This window comes from Peromyscus leucopus, chromosome 13 (assembly GCF_004664715.2).
Source record: "Peromyscus leucopus breed LL Stock chromosome 13, UCI_PerLeu_2.1, whole genome shotgun sequence".
NCBI classification, from domain to species: domain Eukaryota; kingdom Metazoa; phylum Chordata; class Mammalia; order Rodentia; family Cricetidae; genus Peromyscus; species Peromyscus leucopus.
In genome coordinates this window covers 10,661,240-10,673,684 of record NC_051074.1, presented here as the reverse complement: position 1 = coordinate 10,673,684, position 12,445 = coordinate 10,661,240, and the positions used below count along the sequence as shown (strand labels likewise).

Genomic DNA, 12,445 nt, shown 5'->3' with positions numbered 1-12,445 from the left:
AGCACACAGGCTAATCATCCCAGAGGCTGAAAAGCCAAGCCAGGCTGTGAGTTCTTTCACCTCCTTTTTTTTTTTTACCGATTTATTTTTTTATTATGTATGCAGTGTTCTTCCTGCATGTATGCCTGCAGGCCAGAAGAGGGCACCAGATCTCATTATAGAAGGTTGTGAGCCACCATGTGGTGCTGGGAATTGAACTCAGGACCTCTGGAAGACCTCTGAGCTTTCTCTCCAGCCCCCTTTCACTTCCTTCTTGCACGTCCCTCCCAACTCAAGGTGTTCCACGGCAGAGGATTCCCCTGACTCTTGATTTTCTGTACACCTGGTCTGCATGCTGGATCATAGACTTCCCTTCCCGTGTGTCAGAAGTTGGACCTGAGCGGTAGCTTCTGTCATTTTTACCTATATTTTCCCTCTTCACTGTCTGACTCTTTGGGGGATTCAAGGTGTTTGATCCCAGGAGGGACTCTTTAACACAGGTCTAATTTGTACTCTTCTCTTCTGCCCCCTTCCCAGCAGCAAGAAGTGGTGAGCCAGCAACTTTTGATTTGTCCCCTTATCTAATTACCTGCCAAATTAGAGACTAACATGGAGAATGCTAACTACATGAGCCTTCCCACTGTAATTCCTGCAAAACTCTAGGTGACCCTCAAGTGGCTGTATCTCTGCAAAGTCCCATCTCATATAGATGACGACCTCACGGGGCCCCCTTTTTAGATACTCAGTATACTCCAGCAGTTCCCAGAGTCACTTACGGCTAGAGGTGAGGCATGATGGTAAGAATCTCCCCTTCTGCTATGAGTGTCAAAAACTATTAGCTGGGTGTGGTGACACATGTCTTTAATCCCAGTGCTTAGGAGACAGAGACAGGCTGTGAGTTACAGGCCAGCCAGGGCTATCCATTGAGACCCTGTCTAAGAGACAGAAAGCTCCTTCACTGTTCCATAGGACTAGCTGTCACTGTGTTTTGCTTCTTCTTTTGCTGTGACTGTGAGGCTGAGGTGATCTCCAAGGTGGCCCGGGATGATCATGTGACGCCCAGAGGAGAAACCTTGCCACGGCACACTCTGGGGGACCGCCCTTTGAGGTCCTGCTGTCTGCTTTACCTCTCTGTTTCCCATCCAGGTTCAACTCGTTCCACCCAGACACACACAAGCCGATGCACAGAGAGTGTGGCTTCATCCGCCTCAAGCCTGACACCAACAAGGTGGCCTTTGTCAGTGCCCAGAACACAGGTATGGTGCCCCTACCTGGGGCCTGCTGGCCAGTGTGACCGCGGTTGTCTCCGTGACTTTGAAATGTTTCTGCTCATGGTCATGTATTGTAGGGACATGAAGATACAGTTCTCCATAGACTTGGGCCTTCCTCCTAGCACAATCTTATTGTGGTATTTTGCCTGTGCTAACACAATACATGCCCAAAGGATAGATCCTGGCAAGAACAGGCCAACTGGCCTCATGGTCTTTGTCCGGAAGTCTGGCAATCTGATGTCTCAGAAATCACTCAACAGCCTGTGTGCCTTTGACCATGTCCAGTCTCACTCCTGTTCAGGATTAACTAACTTGGAATGATGCCAGCACTGGGCACTGTCAGGCATGGAAGTATGCAAACGCCAGAGGGCTGTCGTCTGTGGTTCCTTCTTCAGCCTAGGGTAGTACTGAACCTGAGGGTGGGACTCTGCCTACCGATTGAGAAATGCAGTAGGAGGGCTGGGGCTCAGCACCTCGCAGAAGGTGACCCTCCACTGAGTATTTGCCCTTATACTCCCCATTACTTAGAGGGGTGAGGCAGGAGGATCTTTACCCCGTGAATTCCAGACCAGTAAGCAACATAATGAGACCCCTCTGAAAAACAAGTCCGGGAGCTGGGGAGCTAGCGTAGTGGGCAGAGTGCTTACTGTAAGCACGAGGACCTGAGCCAGATCCCCAGTACCCACATAGCAATGCCACACGTCTGTAACCCCGGCATTGGGAGTGCAGATACAGACGGATCTCGAGGGCTTTCTCCATGTCTCCAAAAAAAGTAAGAAAGAAAGCCACAGAGGAAAACACTCAGAGTGAGCCTCTGACCCCCCACAAGTAAGTACATACACAAACACAGAGACAGATATACATAGAGAGAGAATTCTGAGTCATTTCCTCGGTATCTGCAAGAGTGACTTCAGAGAAGGAAGAAACGCTGTACCTGCATGGTAGCAAAGTTAGGTTGCCCCGACTGTCTACAGTGCTCTGAAGGTGGGAGTGGCCCGGAGCGACACTAACTGCCCCGCCCCTCCCTTGCAGGTGTTGTGGAGGTGGAGGAGGGTGAAGTGAACGGGCACGAGCTGTGTATCTCATCCCATTCCATCTCCAGAATCTCCTTTGCCAAGGAGCCCCATGTGGAGCAGGTGAGCCCAGCCTACCTCTCGGATGTTCCCAGAGTGTTTGCACTTGGCAGTGGTACCACGCCATCTGACGGTCTTAGGAGTGAGTTCCATGCTGCTGTCTCCAGCTCTTACCGTTTCCAATTCCCCACCCCCTCTCACGGTGTAAATGATCCCTACTGTGATAGCTGGGCCCTGCACCTTTCAGGTGTGTTGTTTTCCATCACAAACATCCCTTTATGTGTGCTTTACACCTTTGTAAATATATCCAAATCTACTGGAGACATTTCTCCTAAATTACTGAGCCAGAAGGGTAGGTACATTTTGAATGGGAGATCCTGGTAAATTGTTTAACAGTGAAACTAGTCACATTGCCTGACAGTCACTGGTTCCTGCTCAATCCCATTCTTGTTTTCTATCTAATTGGTGAATGTATATTACCTTGTATATTCCATTTATGCTGGGTTTTCTGTAGGTTGTGATTCTGTTATTGACTTATAGGAGGTTTTTTACGTGCTGTGGCTGTTATCTGTTGTCTGTTCCCTTTGTGGCTAGTGTGGGCCCAGTCAGTGCCTTCATTTATAATACCATCTGTCCCAGGTGTTTCCTTTATCACATCTGGACTCAGATTCCTGCTTAGGAATTTGTTTTCTACTCCAAAATAGTAATAATAGTAATACCTAATTTTCTTGTGCTTTTGTGGCTTTGCTTTTCTCCATTAGAGCTTTAATCTGTCATATTTGCCTTTCTGTGTGATTCAGTATGTTCTGATATTTGCCTGCTGAATGACTTGTAGCCCTCATGTGGTTTATAAGGTGCAATGTATCTCATATGATCATATGGTCTGTTTCTTTCCACCTGCTTATTCACTTGGTTTTTTGAGACATGGTTTCTCTGTGTAGCCTTGGCACTCTCTCTGTAGACCAGGCTGGCCTTGAACTCAGAGATCCGCCTACCTCTGCCTCCCAAGTGCTGGGATTAAAGGTGTTCACCACCACAGCCTGGCTAGTTATTTGTTTCCTTGATGTCCTTTGCTATACAGAAGAGTTTAACTTCGTGAGGTCCCACTTATTAATGGCTGTGCTGTCAGAATCCTGTTCAGAAAGTTCCTTCCTGTGCCAATGAGTTAAGGCAGATTTCCTACTTTCTCTTCTATCAGATTGAAGGTACTAGTCTTGTGTTGAGATCTTTAATCCATTTAGAGTTGTGCAGGGCAGTAGATGTGACTCTGTTTTCGTTCCTCTAGCTGCAGTTGTCCAGTGTGACCAGCATGGTTTGTTGTTAAACACGCTGTCTTTTCTCTAGTGGATGTTTTTTGTTTCTTTGTCAGAAATCAGGCTGGACATGGTAGCAGAGTTTCTGTGAGTTCAAGGCCAGCCTGATCTACATAGTTAAGGATAGCCAGAGCTACATCGTGAGACCTTGCCTTAAAAAGTAAAAAAAAAGGTTTCTGTAGGTATGTGAGTTATGTGTGGGTCTTTTCTTCATTTCTGTTCCATTGATCAGCATATCTGTTCCACCGTGCCATTTTTCTTATGGATTTCTGTTGTTGTTCAGTCTTCGTGTGGTTTTGAAATTGCAATAACAGTGTGTTGTTTTTGTATCTGCGGCATAGCAGCTGCAGCTAATCCTACCCTAGCTGCTGACTGTGTCTCCTCAGCCGCAGCCTCGAACTGGGGGAGTCTTCACATCCCACCACCACCAACTCAGCTGCCTCCACATCAGGAGACAAATGTTGTTTTAACTAAGTCTCTGTCCTTTTATTTTACCAATAAAGACTTGGGAGCCAGATGCTGGGGTGAAAACCTGCTAGCCCAGGGAGGCAGAGAAAGCAGCCAGATGACCTTCCTCCTTCACCAGTGTCCTAGAAAGAGAGCTTCTCTTCCACTGTTCCAAACCAAAAGGGACACCAAACTACTACTTCTGTGCATCTCTCTCCATCTTCCTGACTCCCTCTTACTCTCTATGGCTACTTCCTGTCAACTAGTTGCTTGCTCTACCTCTTGACCTGTGGTCTATTTTGTTTAATCCTGTTTACAATAAACAGAAAGCTCTAAGATGAAGGGTGTGTACTGGGGCTGGGCCACACCACAGCTAGAGGCAGGTTTTTGCAATAAATAATGCATTATCGGCTTCACAGTGTGATCAGATATCCTGCAACAGTAGTGCTGTTACACAAAAACTTCAGTGTAGCTAGAGTTTTCCTGCCTGGCCCACAGTCAGGACAAATCTTTGTCACCTGCCAGTCCCATAGCCGCTCAGACCCAACCAAGTAAGCACAGAGACTTATATTGCTTACAAACTGTATGGCTGTGGCAGGCTTCTTGCTAACTGTTCTTATAGCTTAAATTAATCCATTTCTATAAATCTATACCTTGCCACGTGGCTCATGGCTTACTGGCATCTTCACATGTGGCTTGTCATGGCAGCAGCTGGCGGTGACTCTCTCTGCCTTCCTGTTCTTTCTTTTCTCCTCTCTGTTAGTCCCGCCTATACTTCCTGCCTGGCCACTGGCCAATCAGTGTTTTATTTATTGACCAATCAGAGCAGTTGACACACAGACCGTCCCCCAGCACTTCGGAGATGCCCCACTTTGTAGAACAGTCTGAGGTGTGTTGGTGTCGGTTCTTGGAGGATCTGGTACAGTTATGTTTGAATCCGCCAGGCTCTGAGCTGTTTTTACTCGAGAGATTTTTAATTACTCTTCTATTTCACTTTGGGTTAGGTCTCTTGATTTATCTTTGGTAGGTCATTTGTGTCAAAAAAAATTTCTGTTTCTTTTAAATTTCCCAATTTGATGGGATACAGATTTTTTTTTAAAGTATGTCCGTATGATTCCCTGCATTTCTTTGGTGTCTACAATGTCTCCCTTTTCATTTCTAATTTTATTGATTTGGGTCCTCTCCTTTTCTTTTGGTTAGTTTAGCTAAAGGTTCGTTGATCTCACTGATTTTTTTTTTTTTCAAAGAACCAACTCTTCATTGACCTTTGTATCATTCGTTTCTATTTCATTAATTTCAGCCATGAGTTTATTTCTTCCCATCAGATCTATCTGGGTGTTATTTCTTCTTGTTTTTCTAGAGCTTTCAAGTGTGTTAAGTTATTAATATAAGATCTCTCCAATTTTTTGATATAGGTACTTAATGCTATGAACTTTCCTCTTAGAACTGCCTTCATTTTGGTATGTTGTATTTTCATTTTCACTCAATCTAAAAAATGTTGAATTTGTCTTGACCCTAGCTTTCATTTGGTAGTGAGTTGTTCAGCTTCATGAAGTTTGTGTACCATCTGAACTTAGGTTGTTGTTGACGCCCAGTTTTAATCCACAGAGGTCAGATAGGATGCAGAATGGTATTTCAGTTTTCCTATATTTGTTAAAATTTGCTTTGTGTCCTAATATGTGATTAATTTTAAAGAAAGTTCTATAGACTGCTGATAAGGAAGTATATTCTTCAGTGTTTGGGATGAAATGTCCTCTGTCTATAAGATCCATTTGATTTATGATGTTACTTAGCTCCAGTATTTCTGTTTAGTTTTTATCTGGTGACCTCTCTACTGGTGAGAGAGTGTAGGGTTTTGACACCAGTATCGCTGTGTGAGGGTCAGTTTTAGTTGTAGTAGTGTTTCTTTTATAAACTTCTGTCCTTGTGTTTGGTGTAGAGATGGTTAGCACTGTAACATCCTCTTGGTGGGTTTTCCCGTAATGAATACGTAGTAACCTTCCCTATCTCTTCTGATTAGTTTTGGTTTGAAATCTGTTTTGTCAGGCACTAAAATAGATGCATACCTGCCTGTGCCTTAGTTGTATTTGCTTGGAGTTCCTTTTCCACCCCTTTACCCTGAGGTGATGTCTGTCATTGATGGTGAGGTTTGCTTATTGGAGGCAGCCAAAAGATGAATCTGTACCTATCATTTATAGGTTTGGTCTGTTCATGGTGTCCCAGATTTTCTGAATGTTTTGGGCCTGGGTTTTTTAGATCTAACGTTTTCTTTGACTGAGCTATCCGTTTCTTTTCCCTTGTCTTCCAGATGTGGAATTCTGTCTTCTACTTGGTTTGATCTGTTGGTGAGGCTTTTATCTCAGCTTTTTGTTTGACTTCTTGAGTTTTTAATCATGAGTTTTATTTCAGTTTGGCTTTTCTTTAGTGATTCTATTTCTTTGTTAAATTCTATTTTCATGTCTTGAATTGTTTTTATTCATTCATTCAACTAGTTGCATGTGTTTTTCTGGTCTTGAGACGTTTATTAATACCATTTATTTATTTATTTTTGTTTTATGACCATTGGTGTTTTACCTGCATGTGTGTCTATGTGAGAGTGTCAGACCCCCTGGAACTGGAGTTACAGACAGGTGTGAACCACCATGTGAATGCTGGGAGTTGAACCCAGGTCCACTGGAAGAGCAGCCAGTGCTCTGAGACGCTGAGCCATCTCTCCAGCCCCTATTCATATCCTTTTTAAGGTCCTTGAATATATTCATGGGTGCTATTTGAAGTCTTGTCTTGTGCTTCAGCTATATTGCTTTTCTCGGGAAATACTACAATAGGGAGCTGGTTTCTGGAGGAGGCATGTTGTCTTTGTTGTTAATGTTTGTGTTTGGGGATGTGATCTAAGCATCTGGGGTATATTCATGGTGTTTCTTGGTGTGGGTATCGGTCTGGTCACACCTTTGTTGGGTGTGTGTCCGGGTCTTTGTTTGCTGTCAGATTGTGGGTCAGCTGAATGATGCTCAGGTTTGAGTCTTGGGGCCACTTGGGTTTCAGGGACCAGTGTCTGCACTGGCTGAAGTTCTGGTTAGATCTCTAGAGACAGAAAGTAGTCCCAGAGCAACATGGTGGGAAGGGTGATTGGTGAGTAGCCAGGGAAGCTGGCTGGCCTAGGGATCTCTATGACCGAGTAATGTTCCTTTGATTGATAGTTCAATTTTTTTTTTTTTTTTAAGACAGGGTTTCTCGGGCTGGAGAGATGGCTCAGAGGTTAAGAACACTGGCTGTTCTTGCAGAGGTCCCGAGTTCAATTCCCAGCAACCACATGATGCCTCACAGCCATCTATAATGAGATCTGGTTCCTTCTTCTGGCCTGCAGGCATACATGGAGGCAGAGTGTTGTATACATAATAAATAAATCTTAAAAATAAATAAATAGCCGGGCGTGGTGGCGCACGCCTTTAATCCCAGCACTCGGGAGGCAGAGCCAGGCGGATCTTTGTGAGTTCGAGGCCAGCCTGGGCTACCAAGTGAGCTCCAGGAAAGGCGCAAAACTACACAGAGAAACCCTGTCTCGAAAAAAACCAAAAAAAAAATAAATAAATAAATAAATAAATAAATAAATAAATAAATAAATAAAAAGACAGGGTTTCTCTGTGTAGCCTTGGCTGTCCTGGAACTCGCTCTGTAGACAAGGCTGCCCTCAAACTCAGAGATCTACCTGCCTCTGCCTCCCAAGTGCTGGGATTAAAGGCCTAGGGCATTATGCTCAGCTGATAATTGAGTCTTATTTATCCATTCATCATTGATGAACTGCAGGATCTTGCTAATTTGGGGCTATTTGAAATAATTTTGATCTGCCTTACGCACATTTTAAGCATACCTTCCTATTCTGAGGCTGTTTTTGAAGCTACTTCCAGAATCCTCAGAACTCCTTTCCAGAGCTTTGTAGGGTAGGGAACAAGGTGGATGATTTAACATTTGTCTTGCTAACACCTTAGGACTCACTGTTTTGACAAGCTGCCTCCATTACCCCATCTGCAGACCTCTCCCCACCACCATTATCACCACGAAGCCCAAAAGTTACTGCTGTTCCCCAGGCCCAACCAACTGTACCTCTGACAGCTCTAGTTGGACTGTGCAGTCTGAACTTAATCGAGATACTTAATCACACTGTGTAAAGATGGGTGCTGTGATTGCTGTAATAAAAAGCTGATGCCAGTAGCTAGGCAGGCGAGGAAAGGCAGGACTTCAGACAGAGAGAGGAACTGGGAGGAGGAATCGAGACACATGGAAGCTGCCAGCTTTGAGACACTGAAGAAGTCAGAATACAGTGCAGAGGAGAGGTAACCAAGCCACGTGGCAGAACATAGATGAATAAAAACAGGTTACTTTAAGTTATAAGAGCTAGTTGGGGAAAAACCGAAGCTCAGGCCAAGCTTTCATAGCTAATAAGTCTCCACGTCATTATTTGCTGGCTGGTGGTCCAGATAGTCCCAAAAGAAAATCCAAGTATAGTCCTGCTTGAGTAGCTGTAGACAGTGGTCCAGGCCTGCCCACACTGACGAGGGTTCGGAGGCCTGGCGTGACAGCCTCCTGGAAGGTACTCAAGTGGTCGCCCTCTGGAACAGTATTCTAGCCTGCGTCCCTCGGCCTGCCAGTAGAGTGGGGCAGCCTCGGGAAATTGTACTTATGGACCATTCCTCCTGAGCCTTGTTCTTTAGCGCCATGAAGTTCTTTCTGTAATTTGGATATATACCTTTTATGATTTAGATAGGCCCATTTTGTGAGTGATGAGTGCTGTGGGCCACAAATAGCTTTTCAGTTTGTATTTTACCTTTTATTTGGTCAGGATAGTTTTGTTTTGGTATTTTTTTGCTTGTTTGTTTTTGAGACAGTCTCACATAACCTGACATATGTAAGGCTTCCTGCTTCCAGCTTAGAAGAGCTAAAATTACAGGACTATGCCACCAAATCCTGCCATAGGTTCTATTCTTAGAATGCTTTATTGAATAGTTTTTATGTACTAATCAAGAAAACTGTGAACTATTTTTCTGTAAGTTTTACAGTTTAAATGAAGTCTTTCCTTTGGGTCATTGATCCATGGAGGCTGAACTATGTGTACAGTGGGGCACAATCTTCTCTCCCAGGTGACATCCACCTACCCTGTCCCCTCCTGAAGAGATACCCACCCTGCTACTCCCAGTACCAGCTCTGCCTCCTGACCATCCTTTTTCTCTCTCAGTTCAAAGTAATCTGTGAACCTCACATTAGTTCCAAACTGGTACCATAATGTCTTGATTATTTGGGCTTAATAGATTTTTGTTATTTGCTGTGGAATAATCCTTCTGTACACTGTGTGAATGTATGTCGCTATGATTGGTTTAATAAACAAGTTGACTGGCCAATAGCTGAACAGGATAAAGTTAGGTGGGAAAGCCAAACTGAGAATGATGGGATGAGGAAGGGCGGAGTCAGAGCAGTTGCCAGCCAGACGCAGAGGAAACAGGAGATGAACATGCCATGTTAGTAAAGGTACCGCCATGTGGCAGAGAGTAAATAAGGAATATGGGTTAACTTAAAATGTAAGAGCTGGTTAGTAACAAGCCCGAGCTATTGGCCGAGCATTTATAATTATACAAGCCTCGGTGTGTTCATTTGAGAGTGACTGTGGAACAGGAAAACTCCACCTGCAATTATTGTTTATTTAGGGGTTTGTATTTGTTTTTTAAGATTCAATTCTAGGCCAAGTGGTGGTGGCGCACGCCTTTAATCCCAGCAGAGGCAGGTGGATCTCTGAATTTTGAGGCCAGCCTGGTCTACAGAGCAAGTTCTAGGACAGCCAGGGCTAGAGAGAGAGACCCTGTCTCAGGAAAACAAAAACAAAAACGAGACAAGTTGAGACTTTGCCTAAGGTCCCCTCACCACAGCAGTCCTTGAGCTGGACTCCCCGGTCTGTTTCTGTGTGGTCTGTTTCTGCGTGGTCTCGCCCCCCAGCTCATGTGCAGCGCTGGGCTGGGAGCCAGTGGGAGCCAGGTGATGTTTTCAACTAGATGGCTCCAAATCCAAGAAAGCCCTCGAGTCCTTTCTGGGCCAACAGGTAGTGGAAGTGGGGTGCCACCTCCGCCTCCTCCCTCCTTGTTTCCATGGTGCTTCCTGGTACCCTGAAAGAAGTGTTTTTTTGTGACAGGGTCTCAAGCGTCCCAGACTGGCCTTGAACTCGTTACTACTACCTCTACCTCCCAGGTACTGGGATTACAGGTGTGCAGCACCACATCCAGTTTATTTAGTGCTGGGGATCTAACCCAGGGCTTCATGCATAAATGCAAGCACTCCACCAATTGAACTCCATTTTCAGTCCCTAGGGAGACTTTCGATTGGTTTTTCTGTTTTTAAATTTATTTATGTGTGTCTGTGTGTGTCTACACGTCTGGTCCTCTGATAGAGCAGGAAGTGCTTTTAACCACTGGGCCAGCTCTTCAGCCCCTCTAACTAAACTTGTAGTGACTGACATTTATATCTTTATCTCAGCGAAAAGGTTGGGATTCCAAGTAATGGGCGTGGCAGAGGCAGCCCGTGGTCCTGGCACTCTGAAGTGTTAGGCCCTTAGAGAGTTGATTAGACATTCAATCTATGGTCACACTGTGTCCACAAGCATTCCACACAGGAGGGCTGTAATTCAGGATGTGACTCAGCATCTCTTCATCTTCTTGTGGGAAGAGCCATATGATATAATAGACCAGTGGTCCCTAAGTGCTGGCCCCAACTCCTGCAAGAACACATTTGTTATGGTTTAAGGCTCAGATGGAAGTGGAGATTATAGCCAGCAGAACACCATCAAATATTAACAGACTAAACAATAGACCACTTCTGGAAAGCCGAACTCATACCAACCCTGCGTCTACCTGTTGCTTGGGAGAAGTGGCTGGTGTGTCCCATGGTGGTTCACGCCCAGAGTCTCAACCTTGGTGGGGTATTGTCCTGCTTACAGACCTGTGACCAGTGACTGACACAGGAGGATGGACGCTCCCGTGTGTGGTCAGTGTTTGTTTCTGTTTTTCCAAACAAAACCAAGGCCAGCTTGGAGCTCGTGTGGCCACGCTGACCTAGAATCTGAGCTAGTTCTCTTGTCCCAGCTTGCTGAGTGCGGGATGAGAGGCATGCGCCGCCACACCCGCTCTTGATGATACTCTGAAGGTAAACCTAAGTGCTCTGTTTTGTTCTCCACCAGATTACTCGAAAATTCAGACTGAATTCTGAAGGCAAACTTGAACAGACGGTCTCTATGGCAACCACTACCCAGCCAATGACTCAGCATCTTCATGTTACCTACAAGAAGGTGACCCCATAACCTGGAGCAACTCCCAGAGCCTGGGGAGGGGCCTGGCTCCTGCATCTAGCCCCCCAGTTTAGTAGACATCCTACGCAGACATGGTGTGGCCGCAGACTCTGCTGACACAGAACTGTTGTCCTGGTGATCTTGTAATGGCACAGAAAACCAAATAAAAGGCCTTTATTTTTATGGCTGAGGGTTTTGAATATTATCACTGTGTAGACTGTCCATTTTTTATCTGCTGCTGATAGTTGGTTTCCAGTCTTTAGGATATTAAGAAAGGATCGCATGCCCCCTCTTTCCTTTCCTCCCCTCCCCACCTACTTTTTACAGGTTTTTTTCTGCTTTTTGCACGGCTAAGCAAAGACTACAGTGCTTACGATGCCCTCTAGCCCTGACCCTCCACAAAGATTTCCTTTCCTTTCTTTCCCCCAAGTGCAGGAGGTGGAATCCAGGACTCTCCACAGTGAGCCCCACCAGTCAGTCTATCCCAGCTCTCAGCCTTGCCTGTTTGCTGCCGCTCTCCCGGCAGCCTTCCACCTGGAAGTCCTGCGTGCCTGACCATAAGCTCAGCAGCCTCTGTCCGCTTCTGTTACTTGCGGTTGTCATGGCTGTGAATTGCTCAGAAGCTCCCTCCAGAGCTGGCTGAGTTGGCTCTGAGCCCCCCAGCCATGAAGCTGGCACTCAGCGCTTTCTCCTTGGGTTTGTGCTTTGGGGTAAGGGTACCCCGCGGAGATAGCATTCCTCACCCCACCCACCACCCACCTGCCTTACCCTGCTGCCAGCCGAGGAGTATTTGTGAGTTGCATGCAGTTTCAGTCAAGTGCTGTTTTTGCTTTGGCAGACATCAAGTTATCCCCTAGAGGCCCAAGGAGTCTTTGATCTGGGACTCTGCTAGGGCTGCCTGCCTCAGACCCAAGTCTGCTCAGGTCCTAGAGCGCTGGAGCTTTCTGGTGGGTGAAAATAGAGACCAAAGCCTAGACATACACAGGCTCCTCATGTGGGCTACTCAACTTCCGGGTCTGTCCATAAACAAGAGCCAGG

The 12,445-nt window shown here is 45.6% G+C and overlaps 1 protein-coding gene across 3 annotated transcripts in view; it reads left to right on the top strand.

Annotated features, from left to right (window-relative positions):
- Thap4 (THAP domain containing 4) overlaps positions 1–11,612 on the top strand; it is a 43,084-nt gene extending 31,472 nt beyond the window's left edge. For all 3 annotated transcript variants that reach the window (XM_028890635.2, XM_037210149.1, XM_028890636.2), the window contains 3 exons: positions 1,126–1,235; positions 2,283–2,386; positions 11,300–11,612. In XM_028890635.2, coding sequence (XP_028746468.1) covers positions 1,126–1,235; positions 2,283–2,386; positions 11,300–11,419 — 334 coding nt within the window. In that variant the 3' untranslated portion in view covers positions 11,420–11,612. The remainder of the gene's footprint in view (positions 1–1,125; positions 1,236–2,282; positions 2,387–11,299) is intronic.
- The last annotated feature ends 833 nt before the right edge of the window (positions 11,613–12,445 follow it).